This window comes from Pecten maximus, chromosome 14, assembly GCF_902652985.1.
Source record: "Pecten maximus chromosome 14, xPecMax1.1, whole genome shotgun sequence".
NCBI lineage: Eukaryota > Metazoa > Mollusca > Bivalvia > Pectinida > Pectinidae > Pecten > Pecten maximus.
The window spans coordinates 23,964,819-23,992,029 of record NC_047028.1 but is presented as its reverse complement, the minus strand read 5'-3'; the positions used below and the strand labels follow the sequence as shown (position 1 = coordinate 23,992,029).

Below are 27,211 nucleotides of genomic sequence, written 5' to 3'. Positions count from 1 at the left end.
AAACAATTTTGTAGCATTTCTTCCATTTCTAGAGTCTGACAAAGTTGTAGATCTGAGAACGGGGGTAATAGATAAAGACGGAGGGAGACAAAGTGACAGTAACTGTATGACAGATAGATTTTAAAAACGCAGTCGAACAGACTTATTTGACAGTGACGAATAGGAGGACTTCGGAGATGGGAGGGATTACGAGGCCCATTTCTGCCCGATCCTGTAAATATTTTAACCGCACAAGTACAGTGCCTTATTTATAATTTATAAAAAACGGGAATAAACGTGATGATCCAGATTTCAGACTGGCTTTCTATTATTTTTCATTTCAGAATAATTTTATTGTTCATATCTTACAAAAGGAATTGGATAACAGGCAAAGCCTGTAAAATCCCACTCCTAACCGTCATAAACAGTATGTGGCTTATTAGAAACGTCTAGCGTTAGTAATGAATATCTGAGTTATCCTCAGGATAGAAATGTGAATGTTTGTTTAAGTCCATTGAGAAAAGTCTAAATACTAAGTGTTATAGAGTCATTCAGGACAAAAATGAAATTCATCAGATGATGTACTTGGTTAGTGTAGCGAGGGCAATGGAAGAAGAAATGATCGCACTCATCCCACAGGATTATCCCTTAGATAGGAAGTAACAAGTCTGAGATTAAATTACTGACACCATTTATCCATTGTATTTAAATATCTGTATATTGGTACATGGATTTTGGACAACAGGTTCAGTTGGGTTTTAAAATGCTCTTTTTATTGCTCTAATGGTTTTAATTGAGGGAAACGCACAGCTTGGATTGTTCTATTCTGACATAAGTTTTGGGGGAAAATAGAGTTGTATACTTGAGTTCTTGGTAAACGAGATCAAACAACAATCTATTGTGGCGATGAGGAAGAACAACATTACAGTTGATGTAGGTATGTATCGAGTTATAAACATGAGAGGAGCTTCTCCGATTCACAATTTTGAAGAAAGTGATATTTTGAGGTAAATATCTTCTTGTACTAAGTGATACAAAACCGATTTCTTCCTATAAGATATGACTAGTTCCTCGTATTAAGCCTGTAATGATACGAGCTGCTTCTAGTAGGATCGACTCCAAGACATTGAATTCTCTGTGAGTATAATTTGCCTAAGCTATATTTTCGTACTTTAGTATTGGTCTGATAAAAGTTGTATTAATATTTTCAAGGGATTATTTTTGTCTATTTTGTATTTCAACATCCTAAGAATAATAACTCTTTTACACGCTTTTTCATAATTATGAGTGATATTATTAGACCAATTTCACACGGCTATGAAAAAAACCCTATCCCAAATGCATTAGAAATGAACCTGGATGCAACTTCTCTTTTTTTATTGGGATTAAAGGTAATACCCTATTTATTTGTCCAGACTGAAGTTTTCCGAATCTCATAATTTAAACCATTGCAGCTTTTTGTGTGTTTTCCACATTTGAGCTATATAAAGATGTATCGTCTGCAAATAGCTTGAAATTTGAGATTAAACCATCTCCAATATAATTTAGATTAAAAACAAGTATGGTCCTAGAACTGACCCCCTGAGATTACCCCAGTTCTAATTTGTTTTCCCAATTTGACTTGTATCCATCAATAATCACTCTCTGTTGTCTATCAATCAGATATAATGTGAACCATTCTGACATATCATTGCAAAAAAATACTTTTAACTTATATATTAACCCCTGATGCCATACCCGATCAAACGCTTTACATACATAGAAAAAAAAAGAATAATTTCTTTATTTCTTTATCTTTATCAAGATGCTTTACACTACATGTATAATCATACATAGTAAGTACAGTGTAGTTGGGAAAAAGTGGAGTATTTCGGTAATTATCCCCTCGCGACGAAAGTCGGGGAGGGGATATAGCGTTCCGTTCGTACGTAAGTACGTACGTACGTACGTATGTTCACTTTTTGTCAGCGCTCTTGCAACTTCATTTCAGAACGGATCCTGACCAAACTTCATATATGGGTCCAGCATGGGAATACCTCGAACGAGTTCATGTTTCAGGGTGCCAAGGTCAAGGTCAAGGTCAGCGTTACTATTTATAGAAAATCTTTGTCAGCGTTGTTGCGACTTCATTTTTGAATGGACGCGAGGGGATTTGCATCGTTTGCGATGCCTTGTTGATAGTATTGTGATTTGAGAAGTAGTTAAACATTAACTAAAACCATGTCTAAAGCCATTTGCTGAAGCAAGGAATTACAAAAAATGGTCTAAAGATGGATGGATCACATCTACGCCCCCTTATAAAATGGAGTAACGTCAGGGTTTTCCCCACGGGGAGAGTACTTTACCGGTAAGATAGATTAAATTTTAGATGGAGTGGCCTCACCAAAGATTCTGATATCATTTTATACATTTTAAATGAGGACCGAGTCAGGGCCAGCAGGTTTATTAGTATTAATAGTCAGGTGTGGTTGATCACCAATGTCTTGTTATGTAATATTCATTGTTGAGAAAGTATGTTCAGGTCAAGGACAGTCCGGGAGTAAGTCGTCAGCATTCTGTTCCGATAAGGTTATTGAAATTAATAATCTAAAATTGATCATTGAATGATTAAGCTTAATCAATAGGATGACATTTAAGTTCGGCATGAATAATCAAATGGGAATCAGTTTCGTTTTTTTTTTCGATATTCATAACAGATTTTGCAATACGCCACCACTTGCCAGGCGATATAGATTTGTTTATAAGAGAAGATTGTAATTTGGAATAATGTTTTTCTTTTGCCTCCTGGCTTTCCGAAATAACTTTACCAATTAAAACTAACTAACTAAATAACTAGGAGTGTATCATCAGACAGATGACTACATGGTGTCTTTTTAGATAGTCTGTTGTATCTTTCAAGTACCATAGTGGAAGTCGACGAACTTCGAGATCTTTTTCTTTAGGGTGGCTAATCGCATTGACAATACGTTTGATGGGGTTACCAGTCTTGTGGAGTTTAGGAAGGAGGTAGGAATTCCCTGCTCGTTGGAAATAACCGCAAAAAATCAGCTGGTATTCTTGTCACCATACCATGCCTCGTAACCAAAGAGCCATTCTTGGGATGGGTGAACGTAAGGCACTTCAGGTCTTGAAGCAAAGCACTGACATTGTCATCAAGCCATCCGGCAAAGGTTCTGCAGTAATGGTCAAGAACAGAAAGGACCACATTCAGGAGGTCAATGGCCATTTGTCGAATGAGACGTCCTCTCGTAAAGTCGATAACGATTTAATGGTGGAACATGCTCAAAAGGCCAATGTCGCCATCAGTAGGATATGTGTACCACAAAGGAGGTATTGTCAAGGATACATATGATTTTTGTGATGTGATTCCCCACGAGGAAGGAATTTCTATCTCCTTCCTAAAACACAAGGCTGGTAACACCGGTCACCCTATTATCAATTCAAAATCTCATAGTTTATCGACTTCCACCATCGTACTTAAAAGATACCACGGACTATCTAAGAAAAACAGACACCATTTAGTCATCAATATGATAATACACTCCTGGTCACCATGCATGTGGTCTCCCTCTACACCAACATCCAAGACGAGGACGACATCATAACTTGCCATGAAGCTTGGGATAATCGGGGAAATAAGCATTCCTGCAACAGATAGCTGAGTGGAACTTCTTTAGTTGGTACTCACGCTAAACGTCTTTACATTCAACAGAGAGTACCTTTGACAAGTTGGAGGTACGGCGATGTGCACCAAAATGGCCCCATCATACGCGAACGTGGGGCACTCTTATTATAAACATGGTAGCAGACGATAGCAAGAAAGGTACCTTACTCGTAATTTTGAGAAGAAGCCATCGGAAGTATACCAGATTTATACGCAATTAGCCATGCCAAAAGCAAAAAGGAGAGTATCATGTTTCATGTTGCAAAAAAGAAAGAAAAAGAAAACTGTTACTTACACGATGCATCCACGACAGTATTATATGCCACAAATACATGCTTTAACAGCAAAACTACTCTTTTACAGATGTATCGGCTTGTGTTCTTAGTGCTGGCAAAAATAGGATTACCTACTGACGCCAATATATATGCAATGTCTACTCGTCAAAGTGCATACCATGGTAGGCAATGGTCAAAACGGTCTGGAAAACGTGTCCTAAACATTAAATGCATTTAATTGGTGAGCAGTCAGTCTTTGGGTATCGGATAAAGAATACACGAGCATATATACGGAAATCTAACGGGCATGCGCAAAGGGGTAGGGGCAAGGGTTGTTGACACTAACTTTTACGCCTTGACAGACCGCTGGGCTGCCAGGTTTTGAAATGAGACAGATGCAGTTTCCTGCTGTCTAGTTCATTCTGAGCATAACAATATTAGATCTTACACGAACAGGTTTTATACAAAAAAGTTTTGAAAATAAAATTATTGAAGTAAACGAAGAAAAGTTTAGATAGACATCATACATTTGGCTGAAAATGTTGGCAGCCCACAGGGCTGCTGGTCTGGACATTCTGGCAGCCCGACCAGATTTCAGGCAGCTAATGGCTGCCGGGCTACTGTTAGTGGTGATACCTGTAGTGGTAATACCTATCTTTAAATCAATTGCACCTATTTTTAATTCAATTGAACCTATCTTTAAAAAATTCGTCTCTTTTCCCTATTTGTTCGTAACTGAAGATAGGTTCAATTCAATTATAGATAGAGTCAATTAGTCTTATTTAAACCTATCTTTAATAGAATTGTGCCTATCTTCAATTGAATTGAACCTATCTTTAATTGAACTGTACCCATCTCTAATTGAATTGAACCTATATATTTGAATTGAACCTATCTCTAATTGAATTAACCCTATCTTTAATTGAATTGAACATATCTTCAATCATTTGAAGATAAGGTCAATTAATTGATTATATGTTAATTTGGCGTTCCATATATACATTGTATAGTGCTCGACAACGAAATGTGGTCCACACTTATGCTTAATATTGCAACTATCGTGTACACAATACGGTGCACGAAATGAATAATAATACTATTAATGATAAAAATAGAACAATTTTGCTAAAATAAGTTGAAATGACTGTATAAAATCATCTTGAGGAAATGAAGACTGCCTGTGCAACCCATTGAAAAGAGGGAAATCGTGGATTAAGCTGAGGAAATCATCACATTTGAGAGCATTGAACATATTTGGCGTATTGGTGGACGAAAAGACAGAGAGATCTTAGTCCCAAATTATGTACACCGTACACGTAAAACTTTTTTTTAAAAAGTAGATCTTCACGCTTAACTCTATACAAATAAACCAATTGTCCGGTCATCGTATGAACATTAAATATGTGGATGGAATAATAAAATAGCAGGAATAAAAAATTAACTATTAATTAATAATACGGAATTTCAGCGATTATTTACAAGGTAAATTCATTCTAGTATAAATTATGGACCTGAAAATTAATGATAAAAAATCCTCCATGGTTTTAATAAATGCAACATATATAAAATTTAAAATGATATCAAAGTTAGTTTTAGTTATAATTCACAAACTTGGCCTACAGATTTGGTAAAAGAAACCTCTAACATAAAAGAAAGGGGAAATTAAACATGTTAAAATCTAAGATATTAAGAGGTGTTTTCATGAAAATTGTGTGCCATTGTTTCCAAGTGTGGCCTTAAAACATCAAACAATATGCGTTTAAACACTATTAGAGGTCGTCATTTCACACCTAATTGACAATTTTCAATTAGTATAACTTTTGATTTTATTAGATTAAATAAGTGTGTTATTTCCTCATAAAGAATACCTTTCTTGGTAATATATAACATGAGAGTATATGCGATACAGTAACGTGTTAACATGTCTTAAAACAAATATCAATATTATGAAAATTAATTATTCTAGATTCTACTTGATCAAGCAAATGCAAAAACATTCTCGCACTTTTCTTTCTTAGTATACATGTGCAAAGTTATATAAATGGGGTGGTCTGAAATATTTTGTTATATTATAGAATGTATTTGCATGCGAAATCAAAGTTTGATAAGATTTAGCCCTCAAACGTTATATATATACTTCGTCTGCTACTTCTAATCCGAGTTATGTCCCTTATCAATGGAGAAAATGACAACATTGACTGACCAATCAAAATCCAGCTAGGTATTCGCACCGAACTTTCGCGGGTTTTTTCTTGTCGAAGTCTCATCGGAAAGTTTTTGTTTGGAAAGGGGAAAAACAAGAGAAAATGTAAACACGGGGTGTTTGTGACCTCTACACTGAACAGGAGTTAGAATTACAAACGTTACACCTACGGGACGCCGATATGGCTTCAGAACCGAACGGACACTGCGACGAAGCAAAACAAAGCATGTGAGTGCAACCTCCCCCACAGCTCGACTCTGTTGACGACCGATGGGACGAATACGCTCGCTTTCGTCCATCGGATGCATTGTCATATTAAGATTTCACCATAGTTTTGCAGTTTAAGGTTTAAATTTAGTTATGACATGGTCGATTAGTTTGTAGTTTGCATTGTGTGATACATTATTCGTTCCACCCGGCCTCTCAAAATCTAGCTTTAATTAATATGCAAAAAGTTGGCATGACGTAATGTTTTTGTAAACACCATTGTACCCGGTGACCTCAAAATTGCGTATATAGATTTTATTCTGTGCAAAGGTTTCCTTAACCCAAATAATCAAAAATATAAAGCTGTGTACACATAATATAGAATACTTCATTTTACAGAAGTAAGAATTATATATGCCTACCTACTGATCTAAAGTTTCATCACAGATCAATTTCTGGAGGAATATACCTTTAAAATTTATACCTGACTATATACTAGCAACTAGAGGAAACAACTTATGTTTGCATACTGTCCTAATTAATTGTGTATCTTGTGGAACTGTCCTGCTGATCCTAAGAAAACTAGTATAGAAATAACAGTAGTAAAAATATGATCCACGTCTGGTACTCTAGATCTGCAGGTAACTAATTTTAACAGGTAATGAACTCTATCATGAATGAGTGGTATTGTCTTCCTTCTCAACAGACATGAGATAACATGTGCTTAAAGAAATAAAGGCATTCCTGCAGCACGAAAAGTAATCCTGGATCTGTCCCACAACTATTAGTGTGGGTTATATTTTATTTTAATAATGTGTTCATAGGGAATTTTTAAATGAAATCATCTACATGTCTTCTCGCGTCAGTTCTGACATGCATGCAACAATATCAGAATAAAATAACCAATGACAGTCTCATAAGTCATGCACTTAATTACCTGACCAGATAACATTGTTGAAACCTCAACTTTTCTAAAATAGAATGTTTGTATCTTGTATCATAAGTTGTGTTTGGTATAATATGCATGTTTAGATATCAATGGTATTAGTTCAACAAGTGGAGCTCTGTCAATTTCATGTCTTCACCCCAGCAATACTTATTCATTTGACATAACATTTTATTTGAATCTTTAAAAGGTTTGATACATTTAAGTGTTGTTTTTTTCAGGGTGTCTTTGTCCAACGGTATAAGCGCAGTTGATGACATGGATATTGATAAGTCCGACTCTGACCTAGAACTGATGTGCAGTGACCTTGATGTACCTGACAACATACAAAAGCAGGCCTACAACATTCTCTATCTGCTCAAGAGCCAAGAAGATATTTTGAAGGTTAAATATATTCATCAAAAGGGATCAGTTTCAAGTTGTTTAGAAATATACAAGACCCCAAAAAATATGTTTGTTTCTTGTTTCCGTTTTTACTGTAATTTTCGAACTCTTACAACTCTTCAAGCTCTAAACTTCTTAACATAACTTCAAGGAAGCATGTAAAAACCATGATCACAATCGTACTGCCTATTTAAAGATATCAAAACAAAAATTACCTAACTTCTTACCTGCAGTTATTATTAATTATTTATAAAGTAGAAGAATTCATCTCATAAATTACCCTGGTAGATAATATATAAGCTTTGATTTATTCCAATGGTATTTTTACACAAAATTTAGACTGGTCACTCTTTGTAAAATTAAAAGAAATTGAAAAATAAGGTTTTCAGTTTTAAGAACATGGTTGCTTTAATGATTAGACTCAAAACTACATCAATGTAAAACACAAACAGATTCATTAAATAAGTACATGCTTTTCATGTGTGATTTTCACCAAAATATATATATGCAGTATTCCATTACCACTAGTTATATATCTTACAGATCCCCAAAATGGAGATGTTGGCCTGTGCTGTTTACATAGCTGTGGTAGATGCCAGGTAAGGAACCGATTCAGCTGGGATCTATTTTGGTTGGCATCACCACACCGCCAGAAAATCTATTTTGGTTGGCATCACCACACCGCCAGAAAAATTCCTTTAAAAAATCACACTGCTTTTGTACCTATCTTTCGTCCAATAAAATTTGAAGTGTGTGTAATGTTTAAAATGTTAATAAGAGTTTGGCTTTAGAGGAGCATTATTATAGAAATCTATCAATCAGAAATTGTCTGATGATGAATGGCATTGCTTGACTTTGAAAAGTGATGAGTTGTTATCCTTGCTAAAGTTCATAAATAGAAAAAGTGCCATCATTTAAGTTATTTGTTATCGTTTTGTTTTTCACCATATGATTACAAAATTTGACCACTTATTACTTTACAAGGCAGTGTTTAAAGTTTTTCTTTTGATATCAGGATGCCGTATGGACCTTTCGACCCACAGTTGCAGTGTGGGTTCCTGGAACAGCCTGCAGTCACTGTCACTGACATTCTGGTCAAGGCTCAAGTTAGGTAGGTTTGTGTATGTTTTATGTTATCATTTACAAATGTCAAATCCCTGAAGTCTTGAACATGTGAAATGGGAGACAATTCAGACCCAATTGAAAATTGGATCTTTAATTTTTTTGCAGGGTGCAGACCCTTTTCAGAAAAATGCACCAGATTCGAGATGTGATCAGCCTTAGTGAAGCGGTGAAGTATCATCTGAAATTTCTGGAGAAAAAGTACTGCATAGTGTCAGCACTAGCTCATAGATTTAACAGGTAAGTCGTGATATAGTTGTTACGTAAATAATGTCAGCACTAGCTCATAGATTTAACAGGTAAGTCGTGATATAGCTATGTACATAGTGTCAGCACTAGCTCATAGATTTAACAGGTTAGTCGTCATATAGTTGATACGTACATAATGTCAGCACTAGCTCATAGATTTAACAGGTAAGTCGTGATATAGTTGTTACGTAAATAATGTCAGCACTAGCTCATAGATTTAACAGGTAAGTCGTGATATAGTTGTTACGTAAATAATGTCAGCACTAGCTCATAGATTTAACAGGTAAGTCGTGATATAGTCAATAACATACATAGTGTCGGCACTAGCTGAGAGACTTAACAGGTAAGTCGTCATATAGTTGATATGTACATAGACAGTACAATTGCCAGCTTACCAAACCCTATCTGCTCATAACAGTATATTAGGAGGTTGGTTGACCCAGGGGTAACAGATTTGGTTTGTCAATTTGTGAAATGGTACGCAGATCAACTGCCTGACCACATGGGTTTTCTCTTAGTTCTCCAGTTTCCTCCTACAATACATTTCCTGGTGTGAATCCATCCAGTCCAACAAGAGATTAGTTTAAGTTGACGTCAATGACTAGGTCTTGGATATTTAAGTACTGGACTTGAGCTTTATCTGTGAGACTTGCTCAAAGTTTTGAGTACCCATTATATATCTATTGGGACTGGTCAAAATTTTAGAAATGGTGTCCTAGGCTCACCTGAAAAAAATCCTACAAAGATTGCTGGATGGAAATAACTTGTTTTGCCGTTGTGAAGACATAAATAAAAGTTTATAGTATGACTATTATAATCCTGTGAGTAGAATGTATTTGTTGAGTTACAGTTTAAAAAAAATTCCATTTATTATGACTAGTATATACTGTCATCATTGCTAATATAAAATTGATATGGGCTATGAAAAAAAAAATTCTAGAGTTTTTACTTCCCAATTTCATGAAATATGATTGTATTGCTCTGTGTGACTAGTTATGAGAAAAAGCTCCTCTACTGATAACGTATAGCAATATGATCAGAAATGAGATTTTTTTCAAGAGGAAGTTCTTAACTCAAACTGCAGAAGACTCTGTTTTCAGCATTATTTAGTTTTTACACAATTTAAGTAATTTGATATGCAGTAATACAGGTAGAAAATTAATGTCTACACATTGATTTTTTTATCACAAAGTTTTCGAGGAATGAAATACCTGGTAGTGAGGTTGAAAGCAAACAAAATATTGCAAATATATTTCTCTTCACTAATTAGTCATGAATTTGTTTTGATTTTCAGACTTTGTGAAAATGTATTTAATGAGGACCAAAGAGAGTAAGTATGTGCTGTGTGTGTGTTTGTACATAAAGTCGAAAATCAAAGATAAAAAAACAATTTTTGGAGATATATGGGTACATGCTGGTCAGGGAAACTAAATGCATGACATGCTAAAAATAAAATCTCTTTCATAAATTTACATGTCACCATTTGTAAATACAAGTACTATTTTTGGAAAATTGGAAATAACCAATTTGTATTGATAACTTTGCAGAATATTGCAGAATTAATTTATTATGACTCTGCAAGGCAGTTCAATGCTTAACCTATTTACAGACTGTGAATATTAAGAAATAATAGTAACTATTTGATAGATGAGAATAAGACGAGGATAAGTGTAGTTTTCACTATGTTAAGTTGTTTATAAGTGACTTATGTACAACCAACTGGCAATTCTTTAACATTGATGGATTGGTTTTGGTTATAGGGACACCACTGCCATTCCTATCCCCCTGCGAGAGGGTGTTGAAGTCCGAAAACGTCTCTGCTGGACTCTCTTTATTCATGCTAAAAGTAAGTTGTATAACCGTGTAGACATTTCAGATGAAACATTAGTAATAAAGAATTGATGTGAAATTTTATCACAAAAAAAAGATTAAAAAAAATGTCTGTTTTGACTTCATATGTGAATAATTTAAGATTTTGTTTCACTAAGAATTTGGTGTGTATGAGACTGATCAGAAAAAAAAATGCAGACAATTAAGATTTAAACAATTTTTGATCACCTTTCTGTGTTTTAAACAACGATATTAACTGTCTCATTTATAGGTACTTTGTTGACGGAGGAGCAGATTGTTGATGCCTTTTATATACTGGTGTGTTGCCTCGAGTATATCCTCCGTACAGTTCCTGCTTTCCAGTTACGTCCCCCATTTGGTAAGCTATCATAATGTCAATAAGCATTCCACCAAATCTGCTACCTGTCACACTGATAGAATCCCCATTTTGGAGTTGGGTGATAGGTGGTAACACTTACGTCCAGTTAAATGTTTTTACTTGACATTTCGATGACTAATACAGTATGTACACAGTCACTTTCATCTGACAAAATCTTGTTTATTATCATCATATTTCATCACACTTAAATAAGATATGATGATGAAGATGATAATGATTCTTATTTGTCTGATGAAAGTGACAGTGTACATACCATACTAGATTGAAACGACACATATAAACATTCATTGGTTGTGTAACAAAAGTTCTTAATAAATCCTTAAATGATACAGACTGGATTTACTACTCCTATCCTTAGTATGGAAGAAATTAAAGCTGGTCTTCTAAAAGTGAACGTTTTTCAATTGAATTTACTTTGATACATTATATAAATTTAAATTTATTTTCAGATGCAGTGGTAATGAACTACATAGACAATTCCAAGATACACGGGGCTGGTAACATGCTGCAGAAACTAGCCGAGGAATTAAAACTGTGTTATGAAGAGGTATGTTTTTGACCAGTATCATACATAAAGAAATGTGCATTAGTTTAATTTGTGACCCATAAAATGACATTGATAGAAGTTAATTATATTTAGTTAATTATATAATGATGTTTCCAAATTATAGTGTAGATTCATTATAAATGGTTGCAAGCCTTTATTTTACCTGGTAAAGCATCTGTTTGAGTAAACTACTTGCAGCACTATTAACTGAACATTGAAAATTCATACGGGAAGGACGGCAGTTAATCTATGAATTAACTGCAATACGCATAGGAACTGAAGGAAAGCAATTAATCTTTCATGGCATTTACCATTGCTTCCGATCATTCTTCTTCCCATTTATACATTACATTGATTTGAAAAGCTGTATAAATATGTCCACAATCACTGATATTATTCTGATAAAAATTGAAACTTTTAGTTTGTAAATTTACCTCTTTATTCCTAATTAATTTTGAGGACATCACCTTTATTATCCTGTGTGATGAAGACTGCTAATGTTGATGTTGTTGTTGCTGCTAAGGTTTGTTTATTTGAAACTTTCAGGTGCAATCAGTACAGGTGAACAGAACAGAACCGTTCATACAAAGTCTTCCCCATACAGATGGTGAATTAGATGTAAGAGACTTTCTTTTAACTCTAATTTTGTAGGTTTTAAATGATAATTACAAGATGTTGCTTATTTGAAAAAGATAAAGATTCAAGCTAAGTAGTGGAGATGGATCCCATTATATAAGATTTTGATCAATAATATTTTACATTAAGATTGTTTGATGTACATCTTGGTTCTAGTTTTCCCATGAACAGATGGGTCTAACACTACAGGCAAAACTTAGTTCAATTTATTAATTTACAAGCAAAGATAAGTTATGCTAGGTATAAGTTGGATCACATTCTTGTTTCCAAGAGAAAAGCTATCCAGAATTTCGATAATTTCAACCACTTACCATGGTAATTATAATTGAAAATGAAGAAAGCATCCTTTGATAGTATCCGAGAAGTATTCAACATTTTACAAACCATCTCAAAGTGAATCATCTGTTTTCAGTTAAAGAAACTTACAGAATCGTACCACAAATTGTATCACCAGGAGGGAGACATTAATGAGCTACGTTTCCTAGACAACGACCCACATCTAGTAGCTTTAGAACAGAACAGGTAAAGAATGAACATCAACAGTTTCTTCTGTCCATGTTGTTATATCCCCTGTCTTGTCATGGTTTAGATAAAGTTTGTGAAATCATTGTGCTGCAGTATGTTGAAATAAGATTATCATCAGCGATTTGTTATATTGTCATTTACATTTGTCAGAGATTTAAGCTCCAGAAATAAAATCATATGCATGGTGAGTGCTGGAGAAAACATGGCTTATTACGTAGATATCTTTAGTCGATTGGCTGATTTCAGCATTTTTGACACACTCAGAAAATTCCTGGTAGCTGTAATTCCGTATGGTTTCCACAAAAATATTTTCAATCTCCGTCTCTGTTATAATAATAGAGTTTGAATTGAATCACTTCTATGGGCGGCCCCTGTTTGACTAACCTGGAGTATTCCATTTGGAAGCACATCTCGGTTAAATGAGAATATCTACAATTTATATGCCCAAAAATTTACCATCACACCTGTCGGTCGATATGACTGTCTTTCTCAAGCATTGTTCTCAGGTATTTATAGTCATGCCCATGTAATAAGCTGAAATTTGGTATGTATATAATTATGTACCATTGGTCATTTTGGGGTCTTCATCTTCTAGATAAGTTCTGGCGTGATGAACTTGTGTGGGATGGTAGGGCAGGCAAAAAAAAAACCCCTAAGCCCAGTGGCCATGGGCCTGTATATTTGGTCGGTAGGCAAGTAAATCAGGGGTTGGGAAGGACAGGGCCATAGGGGCATATAAATTCTTTATGGTTCATAGAAATTTGAACGTCTAACATAAATTAAGAGAAAAAAGCTCATAAGAATTTGTAAAACAGTGGTAAATGGCCCATACCTGGACTTCGCCTTTCCAATCCCTGGTAAATATTAGTGACTCCTGGTACTTGCCACATTGGTAAGTGCAAAGTTTTGTGTAATTATCTTTTCCTTAGGGTAATTTAATATACTACTGTTTTAGTTTAATTGGACCACAATGTTTCACATTTTTGCAAGTTTTCTTGAACACAAACTTGCTCAAATGACAGGTGATGCAGATTGTTTTCTCAGCAATACCCTGTATGTATGCTTATCTATGTACATAGTATTAACTTAAAAAGTTTGCTATTGTTTTACCCAGTGAAAAGTCATCACCTTCCAAAGAAAACCATGTGGATCCCCCTATGACCCCAATCAGGTGAGTTTGTATGTATAACTAGTGTAGCAGGATAATAATGATAGTGGATAAATTACACTTTTCCAACTGTAGTTGAAACAGCGGACTATTGTACAGATGATAATTGACTGATGATGCCATGTTTATTCTTTTCTCTAATGATCACAAAGATTATGCCTTTAAAACAACTGAATTACTCAGAAAATTTCTCAACATGTTTGTGAGATTGCTTTTTCATAGGATTCGGAAGACCTGGAATGTTTGTAAATATTCTTGTACAAATTCTGGTCTTCAGCTCATACTAAGTTTCATTTCAAAGTAAGCCATTAAAGATCAAAAACGAAAATTCAAAATCAGGACATTGATAAGAACGAGGAATGTCATATGTTTATCGGCGAATATTTGGAGAAATTGTAACAGGTTTTTGGTGGTATTTAGGAGTACTGACATGGATACATATACAGACCTGTTCGGAAGTTTGTGTCTGTCTGGAGATTATATTGATCCACAGTTGAGGTATTCCTTGGAGGGTTCCCCAAATTTCCTTGTTAAATGTTATATCGGTTCCAGGATGGATATCCATTGACTTTGTGAAATTTCGATCTTGTATAAAAAGGAGACATATGTGCTGTATATTGTTGACTTGCTGTAAATGTTACTCTATTAATCTGTATTAAACTCTGGTATAAACATGTGGATGCAATCATAACATCCATCACCCTGAAATATTCCAGAATAAACCATACTTGTAAAATCACCAGGTTTAGACTGGCGCCTGGAGTTTGAAGTATTTTGCAATACCTTGTGGAAAATTTAGCCCTCAAACTGGAGGTTTTAAAATTGAATTCTGTTTCTCTCCTCATCTGATGTTTCATCTTAAAGCTGAGTTGATGACAGCATCCAATGTTACAAGACTCGTCAAAATTATTGAAATTAAGTTGAAAAATCTTGTAAAAAGTTGAGAAAAAATTATTTGTGAAGGCCTGAACTAGCAATTTCCAGGTTGGGCCCATTGGCAGGTACAGCCATGGGCTTTCTTGGGTTCTTATTTACTATATAAGGACTGTTTGACATAAAATGGTGGACAGATCTGGACTTGTTATTTGGGAAACTCTCCATCTTCTAGTTGTTTACTTGGTTACTATTGCCAGTTTGCCACTATTGTAAGTCCAGTCCTTAAGTAACAGGACTGTTTCTCTCACACCCCTTAAATCCCTTTCTTTCCTTTCTCTTCTGTTTATGCTGTATAGGTTTTGCCGGGCAATGCCAGGCTGACTTTGTTAGTAATTTAAGTTGGTTGCAAGTTTTCAAGCACCTCAATGATGTAGATTTATATATATAAGTTGTGATATTCTTATTATTCCAGGAAGGCTGCTTATACAGCGTACATTAAAATGAAAATTTTGTAAAATTTAGAATATTTTATATCGTAGCATTTTGAATTGATCAACGTACCTTTTTGTAAATATGGTCAATATCACAGGTCATTAATATCACAGGTCATTTTCTGTTTTTGGTTGTTTTTTTTTTCGAGGGGTAGGGGTAGGGGGGGGGGGGGGGGGGGGTCGTTAATTGGCCCCATTCCAAATTGGAGTTATTTCATATATAAGCCAAAAAATTCCCAAAATTTGCAGTTAACTCCTGAAAAAATCTTTCCCAATGCACCAATTTTTCCCCCAAATAAGACCAAAATACCCTTTCCAGTGAGAAAAAACCCTGTAATCATATAGACAAAATGCTAGTATTTGTTCAATCTATACCGTGTACATTTACAGTCGGCGTAGCATTTACTGTGGTTGATTTCGGACTTGGCTTGCAAACGGTGGCTTGTTTCAAATTTTTATGTTGATTCATGATTGAAAAACAAGGTGAATGTGTCCCATTACTATACATTAATATAGTAAAATGAGTGTTATTGTTGATTATGTACTTACCTGTTCAAATACATATTTTTGTACTGGTTATGTTCTGTGGAATTATGGAATGACATTTGGTCAAGATATTTGTTCTCAGACATGTGTAGATCCATAGTTAAATCTATGATAATCTTACTGTGAAATAATACTTATTCTGATGACGCACTCCACACAGTATTCCAAAGTCGGGTGTCTATTGCAATTTCAGGTAAGCCAACAACTACTATTTCATTATCCTGCAATTAGCTCATGTTGGATTTATAGGCTTATTACAGGATAAATACTGTGTCCAATTAAAAAGTTTTTCTTCTGACATCTTCCCAGGAATTGTACTCTTGATTTGATAGACAGGTTCTACTGTGCAGTTATTATGGCATGAAAATCAATGCTGGTGAATTCATTATTAATAACATTGTAATTCAATGGATCGTTTGTCTTACAGGGCAGCTTTAAATACTGTTCAGCAGCTGAAGAACATTCTCAGTTCAGCACAGGACGAACCAAGTGCCAACTTACAGGAATTTTATGAGGTAAATTGATCTATATGTAGCACTAACATGAAAACAAATTAATTACACTTGTTTTGAATTTGCCCTCAATATGAAATTCCTATTGGAAGTTATTCTGAGTAAACAATTTTATTGATTTACAGAAATGCTCAGGACAAAATCCAGCCAAAGATATTGCAGATCGTGTGGTACAGATGAAGGATGTTTTTCTAAAACGCTTTGTGAGCCTGACCAACACAAACCAGCAGACGGTAGCAGAACAGAGATTTACCCTGGCTCAGAGCCTGTATTACAGAGTACTTGAGGCTATGTTACAGACGGTAAACAGAGTTTATTATGAAACTATAAAAACCATAGTATTCAGTCCCAAATATCGTAGACAGATATCATTAAATTTATCTTGTTTTGTAGACTAGGAATGCTTGCATATATCATATACAGATTTCTAGTCATATTTCCTGTATATAACACTTACTTTATTAGATAGCCATCAAAAGAATTTCCACACGAAGGGCTATTCCCGTAAAACATTGACCCCACTCCAGGACTCCAGGTTTTGTTTAGAGGTACCACCTATAGAATCTATTCAATAAATTACATAGAAGTAATAGGAAGGGAATCCAACCATGGATAGAAGTGATTTATTCTTGAGTCCTGAGGCCAACTCAATTTGAAATCTTCTCGAAAGAGAAGCCTCCTAAGAAGATTGCATTCCGTTATATGTAAATCGAGTAAACTGGAAGAACATAACCCAAAACAAACAAGTTTTTAAGTTTTCTCAAATATTGTAACACAAACATATGTGTCATAAATCCTTCTGTAGTGAAACTCATCACTCGCACACTTAAACATGGTCGCTGCCATCTTGGAAGATAAATCTTTCGGCTTCGAGACGGAAGAGGAAAAAGGTCTTCAAGAAACAGAAGAGCTACAAATTGAGTGACCGAAATATATGTTCTAGGAGAAGAGTGCAAATCGAGTTGGCTTCGGAGGTCAGGTAGATGTTTTAATGGAATAGCCCTAAGAATGGTCTTCTGGTGTTGTTTCGTCCTTATGTATACAAATAAATATGGTTTATAGTGTGGAGAAGATGATTAACAAAATTTACAAGTAAATATATATTGTTGATCATTTCTTCTGCATTTGTATCTGTTTCAGGAGAAAGAGAGGCTTTCCAAAACTGACTTTAGTACTCTACTGAACATTGAGACTCTCCACAAATCCCTTGTTGCCTGTTCCGTGGAAATTGTCCTCATGACTTACGATGTGTCATGTAAGTTTAAGGATAAGTTTCCGTCCAGTTTTCAAATTCTCCAGTGTTCTGGGTACAACAGCATTGTGACTGAAACGGTTTTGTATGGTAATGCTATTATTGTTAATTTTCTAGTTGACTAATGTATGGTGGGTGTCCTCGACAAAGCAGGAAATGCTTCCCATTCCGAAACACATGGGGATGATCAGGTCTATCGTGTTTATACGTACATACATGCACATAACGCCAAAGTTTGTCAGCCCTCTAGCGGCTTCATCCTTGTGGGATTTCGATCAAACTTTACACAATGATAATGGGCCATAATATCTTGGACAAGTCATAGCTTCGTGATTTTTCGAGAAAAATACTATTTTTAGCAAGGGGCTGTAGGGAACATCTTTTGCTTTGGCCATACCCAGTATGCTTATTATCTTTGTTGTTTTTAGCTCACCTGGTCCGAAGGACCAAGGTGAGCTTATGCCATACCGTGGCGTCCGTCGTCCGTCCGTCCGTCAACAATTGACTTCTTCTTCATAACCACTGATCAGAATTTGACCAAATTTGGTCAGAAGCATCCCTATGGGTAGGGGACTCAAAATTGTACAAATGATGGGGCTGACCCCCCCCAGGGGCCTGAGGGGCGGGGCCAAAAGGGGTCAATTTGGCTATATTGATATAAACGACTTCTTCTCTGAAACCGAGCAAAGGATATTGCTCCTAATTGTGTGAAACATCATTGGTGGAGGGTGGTCATATTTTATATAAATGAGGCTGGTGTGGCCCCTGGGGCCAGAGGGGCGGGGCCCCAAAAGGGGAACTTTGATGAAATTTTGCTATAAAATCCTACTCCTCCTAACACCCATAGTGAATTATTACCAAATTTGGTGTGAAACATCATTGGAGGAGGACAATCATATTTTATATAAATGAGGCTGGTTTGACCCCTAGGGCCAGAGGGGCGAGGCCCCAAAAGGGGAACTTTGGTGAATGTTTGCTATAAAGCCTACTTCTCTCTAACCCTTGGGTGGATTAATACGAAATATGGTGTGAAACATCCTTTGGGAAAGGTGGTCATATTTTATATAAACGAGGCTAGTGTGACCCCTGGGGCCTGAGGGGCAGGGCCCCAAAAGGGGAACTTTGGTGAATATTTGCTGTTAAATCCTAATCCTCCCTAACCTTTTGGTGCATTACAACCAAATTTGATGTGTAACATAAGGTGATGGCAATCATATTTTTTAATGAGACAGGTTTGACCCCTGGGGAAAAAAAGATGGGGCAAAAGGAGCGCTTAGGTTAAACATTTCTTAAAAATGCAATTCCTCCTTAATGCCTGAATTGATTACAACCATATTTAGTATGAAACATCATTGGGGAAAGGCAATCCTAATTGATATAAATGAGTCTTGTCTGACCCATTGGGACAGAGGGGCATGCCCCAAAAATGGGAACTTGGCTAAAATTTTGCTTTATGATGCTGCTCTTCCTGGACAAGCTAAATGGATAAAAACCAAATTTGATCTAAAACATAACTGGCTGCGATAAATAATTTATGGTAATAATGCTGGATTGGGGTGTGTGTCCCTGCTGTAAGTGTAAGTGTTTGTCAGATGACCGTTAAGGCCCATGGGCCTCTTGTTACAGGATAAATACTGTGTCCAATTAAAAACTTTTTCTTCTGACTTCTTCCCAGGAATTGTACTCTAGATTTGATAGTCCCAGAGTATGTCTGATTAGACAGGTTCTACTGTGCAGTTATTTTGGCATGAAAATCACTGCTGGAGAATTCATTATTAATAACATTGTAATTCAATGGATCGTTTGTCTTACAGGGCAGCTTTAAATACTGTTCAGCAGCTGAAGAACATTCTCAGTTCAGCACAGGACGAACCAAGTGCCAACTTACAGGAATTTTATGAGGTAAATTTATCTATATGTAGCACTAACATGAAAAAATATTACACTTGTTTTGAATTTGGCCTCAATATGAAATTCGTAATGGAAGTTATTCTGAGTAAACAATTTTATTGATTTACAGAAATGCTCAGGACAAAATCCAGCCAAAGATATTGCAGATCGTGTGGTACATATGAAGGATGTTTTTCTAAAACGCTTTGTGAGCCTGACCAACACAAACCAGCAGACGGTAGCAGAACAGAGATTTACCCTGGCTCAGAGCCTGTATTACAGAGTACTTGAGGCTATGTTACAGACGGTAAACAGAGTTTATTATGAAAATATAAAAACCATAGTATTCAGTCCCAAATATCGTAGATAGATATCATTAAATTTATCTTGTTTTGTAGACTAGGAATGCTTGCATATATCATATACAGATTTCTAGTCATATTTCCTGTATATAACACTTACTTTATAGATAGCCATCAAAAGAATTTCCACACGAAGGGCTATTCCCGTAAAACATTGACCCCACTCAGGACTCCAGGTTTTGTTTAGAGGTACCACCTATAGAATCTATTCAATAAATTACATAGAAGTAATAGGAAGGAATCCAACCATGGATAGAAGTGATTTATTCTTGAGTCCTGAGGCCAGCTCGATTTGCACTCTTCTCGGAAGAGAAGCCTTCTCAGAAGATCGCATTCTGTTATATGTAAATCGAGTAAACTGGAAGAACATAACCAAAACAAACAATTTTTTAAGTTTTCTCAAATATTGTAACACAAACATGTGCATGTTTGTGCCATAAATCCTTCTCTAGTGAAACTCATCACTCCACATGTTGCACAATTAAACATGGTCGCCGCCATCTTGGAAGATAAATCTTTCGGCTTCGAGACGGAAGAGGAAAAAGGTCTTCAAGAAACAGAAGAGCTACAAATTGAGTGACCGAAATATATGTTCTAGGAGAAGAGTGCAAATCGAGTTGGCTTCGGAGGTCAGGTAGATGTTTTAATGGAATAGCCCTAAGAATGGTCTTCTGGTGTTGTTTCGTCCTTATGTATACAAATAAATATGGTTTATAGTGTGGAGAAGATGATTAACAAAATTTACAAGTAAATATATATTGTTGATCATTTCTTCTGCATTTGTATCTGTTTCAGGAGAAAGAGAGGCTTTCCAAAACTGACTTTAGTACTCTACTGAACATTGAGACTCTCCACAAATCCCTTGTTGCCTGTTCCGTGGAAATTGTCCTCATGACTTACGATGTGTCATGTAAGTTTAAGGATAAGTTTCCGTCCAGTTTTCAAATTCTCCAGTGTTCTGGGTACAACAGCATTGTGACTGAAACGGTTTTGTATGGTAATGCTATTATTGTTAATTTTCTAGTTGACTAATGTATGGTGGGTGTCCTCGACAAAGCAGGAAATGCTTCCCATTCCGAAACACATGGGGATGATCAGGTCTATCGTGTTTATACGTACATACATGCACATAACGCCAAAGTTTGTCAGCCCTCTAGCGGCTTCATCCTTGTGGGATTTCGATCAAACTTTACACAATGATAATGGGCCATAATATCTTGGACAAGTCATAGCTTCGTGATTTTTCGAGAAAAATACTATTTTAGCAAGGGGCTGTAGGGAACATCTTTTGCTTTGGCCATACCCAGTATGCTTATTATCTTTGTTGTTTTTAGCTCACCTGGTCCGAAGGACCAAGGTGAGCTTATGCCATACCGTGGCGTCCGTCGTCCGTCCGTCCGTCAACAATTGACTTCTTCTTCATAACCACTGATCAGAATTTGACCAAATTTGGTCAGAAGCATCCCTATGGGTAGGGGACTCAAAATTGTACAAATGATGGGGCTGACCCCCCCCAGGGGCCTGAGGGGCGGGGCCAAAAGGGGTCAATTTGGCTATATTGATATAAACGACTTCTTCTCTGAAACCGAGCAAAGGATATTGCTCCTATTTGTCTGGAAATATCACTATGGGGTGGGGATTCAAAATTGTACAAATGGTGGTGCTGACCCCCAGGGGCCTGAGGGGCGGGGCCAAAAGGGGTCAATTTGGCTATATTGATATAAACGACTTCTTCTCTGAAACCGAGCAAAGGATATTGCTCCTATTTGTCTGGAAGCATCACTATGGGGTGGGGATTCAAAATTGTACAAATGGTGGTGCTGATATATTATGGTAATAATGCTGGATTGGGGTGTGTGTCCCTGCTGTAAGTGTAAGTGTTTGTCAGATGACCGTTAAGGCCCATGGGCCTCTTGTTACAGGATAAATACTGTGTCCAATTAAAAACTTTTTCTTCTGACTTCTTCCCAGGAATTGTACTCTAGATTTGATAGTCCCAGAGTATGTCTGATTAGACAGGTTCTACTGTGCAGTTATTTTGGCATGAAAATCACTGCTGGAGAATTCATTATTAATAACATTGTAATTCAATGGATCGTTTGTCTTACAGGGCAGCTTTAAATACTGTTCAGCAGCTGAAGAACATTCTCAGTTCAGCACAGGACGAACCAAGTGCCAACTTACAGGAATTTTATGAGGTAAATTTATCTATATGTAGCACTAACATGAAAAAATATTACACTTGTTTTGAATTTGGCCTCAATATGAAATTCGTAATGGAAGTTATTCTGAGTAAACAATTTTATTGATTTACAGAAATGCTCAGGACAAAATCCAGCCAAAGATATTGCAGATCGTGTGGTACATATGAAGGATGTTTTTCTAAAACGCTTTGTGAGCCTGACCAACACAAACCAGCAGACGGTAGCAGAACAGAGATTTACCCTGGCTCAGAGCCTGTATTACAGAGTACTTGAGGCTATGTTACAGACGGTAAACAGAGTTTATTATGAAAATATAAAAACCATAGTATTCAGTCCCAAATATCGTAGATAGATATCATTAAATTTATCTTGTTTTGTAGACTAGGAATGCTTGCATATATCATATACAGATTTCTAGTCATATTTCCTGTATATAACACTTACTTTATTAGATAGCAATCAAAAGAATTCCACACGAAGGGCTATTCCCACTCCAGGTTTTGTTTAGAGGTACCACCTATAGAATTTATTTAATAAATTACATAGAAGTAATAGGAAGGGAATCCAACCATAGATAGAAGTGATTTACTCTTGAGTCCTGAGGCCAACTCGATTTGAAATCTTCTTGAAAGAGAAGCCTCCTAAGAAGATTGCATTCCGTTATATGTAAATCGAGTAAACTGGAAGAACATAACCCAAAACAAACAAGTTTTTAAGTTTTCTCAAACACTGTGACACAAACATATGTGTCATAAATCCTTCTCTAGTGAAACTCATCACTCGCACACTTAAACATGGTCGCTGCCATCTTGAAAGATCGCTGCCATCTTGGAAGATAAATCTTCCGGCTTCGAGACGGAAGAGGACAAGGTCTTCAAGAAACAGAGGAGCTACAAATCGAGTGACCGAAATATATTCTAGGAGAAGAGTGCAAATCAAGTTGGCTTCGGAGGTCAGGTAGATGTTTTAATGGAATAGCCCTAAGAATGGTCTTCTGGTGTTGTTTCGTCCTTATGTATACAAATAAATATGGTTTATAGTGTGGAGAAGATGATTAACAAAATTTACAAGTAAATATATATTGTTGATCATTTCTTCTGCATTTGTGTCTGTTTCAGGAGAAAGAGAGGCTTTCCAAAACTGACTTTAGTACTCTACTGAACATTGAGACTCTCCACAAATCCCTTGTTGCCTGTTCCGTGGAAATTGTCCTCATGACTTACGATGTGTCATGTAAGTTTAAGGATAAGTTTCCGTCCAGTTTTCAAATTCTCCAGTGTTCTGAGTACAACAGCATTGTGACTGAAACGGTTCTGTATGGTAATGCTATTATTGTTAATTTGCTATTTGACAAATGTATGGTGGGTGTCCTCGACAAAGCAGGAAATGCTTCCCATTCCATGGGGATGATCAGGTCTATCGCATACATACGTACATACATGCACATAACGCCAAAGTTTGTCTGTGCTCTAGCGGCTTCATTCATGGAGGGATTTCGATCAAACTTAACACAATGATAATGGGCCATAATATCTTGGACAAGTCATAGCTGCGTGATTTTTCGAGAAAAATACTATTTTTAGCAAGGGGCTGTAGGGAACATCTTTTGCTTTGGCCTTACCCAGTATGCTTGTTATCTTTGTTGTTTTTTTCAAGAGTCTCCATTCAAATATGTGTTTTGTTTGTACTTTGCCCTTGTTTCATGGATTTGTAGTCTCAGTTATGGCTCTGTTTGTGTGTTGGTATTCCCTATTTGTCTATACACTGACAAACAATATTTCAAGATCGATACATTTCTGGCTTTCTGCATTAAACACTGGTGTGGGGGAGTTTTTACTGAATTATGGTTTTATAGATAAAATTTTGTATTTGTGGTATAATATCAAAAGTTTGAATATTGGTGAGAAACTGGAGTTAAATGTAAGTAACATTGTCATTTCCAGGGAATCCTGTCATAAAAGCAATCGGTGCTGGAGATTCCAAGTTTGCGTTTCCATGGATTCTCGAGGTCTTTGAAATCCATCCGTATGACTTCTACAAAGTTTTGGATAGTTTCGTTAAAGCGGAGCCGATACTTACAAAGGAAATTGTGAAGGTAGAGAAAGCAGCATAAACAGACATGCTGATAAACAAAATAATTTAAGCTCAGATAATGTCAGATTTGTTCAGATAAGAGACCTGGAATTTCTTAGAAGCATTGAAGCAAATTAATGATCTATGCAGGGGTTGGGAAGGAAAGGGGCCATGGGGCATAGGGGCATACAAATTCTTAATGGCCCATAGAAATTTTTAAGTCTAACAATAGACAAATAGCCCATCAGAATTTTTAAAACAGTGATAAATGGCCTAGATTCGACCTTCCCAATCCCTCATCATTCTCATGGTTACTGAAGTCAAATAAGGAAAATAACAAACAGCTTTTATAGATCTATGAGGCCAGGAATAATGCAAAATTGTCCTACAGGAGTAAAGGAGTATCAAGATTGTTAAAGCGAAATAATTATCTATATTCACTTTTTGGATATTTGAACTATAATTGCATATGCAACCCTACAGAAAGTGTCAAAACCTTGTCTTTTGAACATTTCAGCACCTCCAGTCTGTTGAGATAAAGATTTTGGAAAGCTTGGCGTGGGAAGAGGTAAAGTGTCAGAATATTTTATTGTATTATTGTAAATAACTTAAGTGCTCTATTAAATTTTCCTGGATGCCCTATATTTAATTGCCACATTCGTTATTTAGTTCAGCACAAAATCATATTTCCACTAAAATATGTATGTTCACTTTACATGTATCACATTGGCCATCTGGCAAGACTAGTTGTACAGATTATTTAATTGATGGGAAGGATTTCTTCATTTACAAAAAAAATGTAAAAAAAAACTTGATCAGTTATCTGCTGTGACTTGATAATTTTCTATATTGTATGAGGTGTTTAAAGTAGAATTAGTGGAGACTTATTATGTATTGACTTGATGAAAATACCTGGTAAACTGACTTATCTGTGTGTACAGGGTTCACCGCTGTTTGATCTACTGTATGACAGCATCCCTGCCTCTCCCCCTGATAATGCTGGCCATGAGATAACACCGTCCAGTGCTGATCTGTAAGTTCATTCTTCACTGGGAACGATTGTTAACAATCAAAGTTGTTAAGTTTTCTTTCTGTCCGTCTTGTTCATATGTATGTAACGTCAAAGTCTGTCAGTGCAGTAATTCCTTAAGGGTTTGATCAAACTTCACTTGATGATAAAGGACCTTAATATCTTTGACAAGTTTGAGTTTCAGGGTCTTTTCTCATGGTCTCCAGAAATTAATTACATGTATAGAGAATGTTAACCCTGATATTGTTTGTATATCTGTCCATTGGAATTACATCTCTCTTACTGTAGACCATTGGTTCACATTACACCAATTTATTTATTAATACTGCTTGGAGAAAATTGAGATTGTTAAGCAATAATATGTGATAAAAGTTTCTCTTTCTGAATATTAAAGCTACCTATCTCCAATGCGCCCTCCACTGAAGACAAGAGGAGTCACTTGTACTGGGACCGTGCTCAGAACGGCCCCCACAGCCCCCACCACACAAGGCAGTCCCGAAAAACCCAGACGCTCGCAGTCCCTACAAATCTTCCTCAACAAAGGTGAGTTCAACTCATGTTAAACTTCTTTGTTGAAATTCTGTTTTATTCAACAGTTATTTGGTAATTTCTATCAAAGCATCCTCAACAGATCTCGATACACTCGACAAGTATGACAAAGACAAAATCAAACTGATATCTAAGAGTGTGACATTTCCACGACTAACACTGTCACCTTCATCAGACTAATGACGAATGTGAAGCGTACTAGCACTGTCTTATATATTGTCCGATATGTTAAAACTTGGTGCCAATAGGATCATGATAAAGACGAAACATCCTGTAGATCAAATCTTTTACCATCTCTGACACTACATAAGACAGTGCTAGTATGCTTCACATTGATCATTAGTCTGATGAAGGTGACGGTGTAATCATCGAAAATGTCACACTCTTAAATATCATATTGGTTGTGTCATATAACTATCATACTATCTGTACATGTTCTATATGGATCCTAGTTGTGCATGCCAGTGGCCATCTTGAATTTTCTTTATACATGATAAGTTTCTTCTTAAAAACTACTACAGGGATCTCTAAGGTTTGATCTTCTAGTTATATTGAATGGCATTTAAAAATAAAACTTCTCTCAGCATGGTCAATTTCCTGGTGATATGTTAAGATTGCTTTCCTTGATTTCAGTTTCCCGTCTCGGCTTCCACAGACTCCAGCAGTTGTGTAACTTACTAAATGTACCCAGAGATCTGGTAAGTGTAACATGTCCATGTGGTCAAAATTTCAGCATAGGTCTGACACAAATTCAAGTGTACATAACTAACGTTGTGTTTTCTTTTAAATGAAACACGCCAGGTAAATCTCATACTATACATAACATCATAAAACACGCCAGGTAAAATCTCATACTATACATAACATCATATGAGACACCAGGTAAATCTCATACTGTACATAACATCATATGAGACACCAGGTAAATCTCATACTGTACATAACATCATATGAGACACCAGGTAAATCTCATACTATACATAACATCATATGAGACACCAAGTAAATCTCATACTATACATAACATCATATGAGACACCAGGTAAATCTCATACTATACATAACATCATATGAGACACCAAGTAAATCTCATACTATACATAACATCATATGAGACACCAGGTAAATCTCATACTATACATAACATCATATGAGACACCAGGTAAATCTCATACTATACATAACATCATATGAGACACCAGGTAAAATCTCATACTGTACATAACATCATATGAGACACCAGGTAAATTTCGGGCTCTGGTGTACATAATGTCATATATTAGTGATGGAA

The 27,211-nt window shown here is 36.0% G+C and overlaps 1 protein-coding gene across 1 annotated transcript in view; it reads left to right on the top strand.

The window, feature by feature from the left end:
* The first annotated feature begins 6,178 nt into the window (after nt 1–6,178).
* Nucleotides 6,179–27,211, top strand: part of LOC117342388 (retinoblastoma-associated protein-like) — a 32,022-nt gene continuing 10,989 nt past the window's right edge. Inside the window, exons 1-20 of the mRNA XM_033904542.1 lie at nt 6,179–6,349; nt 7,496–7,658; nt 8,202–8,257; nt 8,674–8,769; nt 8,889–9,020; nt 10,324–10,359; nt 10,790–10,875; nt 11,131–11,238; nt 11,709–11,806; nt 12,353–12,424; nt 12,855–12,964; nt 14,082–14,138; nt 16,476–16,563; nt 16,686–16,862; nt 17,701–17,815; nt 24,212–24,363; nt 24,859–24,909; nt 25,283–25,374; nt 25,766–25,914; nt 26,554–26,618. Of these exons, the coding sequence (XP_033760433.1) occupies nt 6,303–6,349; nt 7,496–7,658; nt 8,202–8,257; nt 8,674–8,769; nt 8,889–9,020; nt 10,324–10,359; nt 10,790–10,875; nt 11,131–11,238; nt 11,709–11,806; nt 12,353–12,424; nt 12,855–12,964; nt 14,082–14,138; nt 16,476–16,563; nt 16,686–16,862; nt 17,701–17,815; nt 24,212–24,363; nt 24,859–24,909; nt 25,283–25,374; nt 25,766–25,914; nt 26,554–26,618 (1,950 nt within the window). The 5' untranslated portion in view covers nt 6,179–6,302. The remainder of the gene's footprint in view (nt 6,350–7,495; nt 7,659–8,201; nt 8,258–8,673; nt 8,770–8,888; nt 9,021–10,323; nt 10,360–10,789; nt 10,876–11,130; nt 11,239–11,708; nt 11,807–12,352; nt 12,425–12,854; nt 12,965–14,081; nt 14,139–16,475; nt 16,564–16,685; nt 16,863–17,700; nt 17,816–24,211; nt 24,364–24,858; nt 24,910–25,282; nt 25,375–25,765; nt 25,915–26,553; nt 26,619–27,211) is intronic.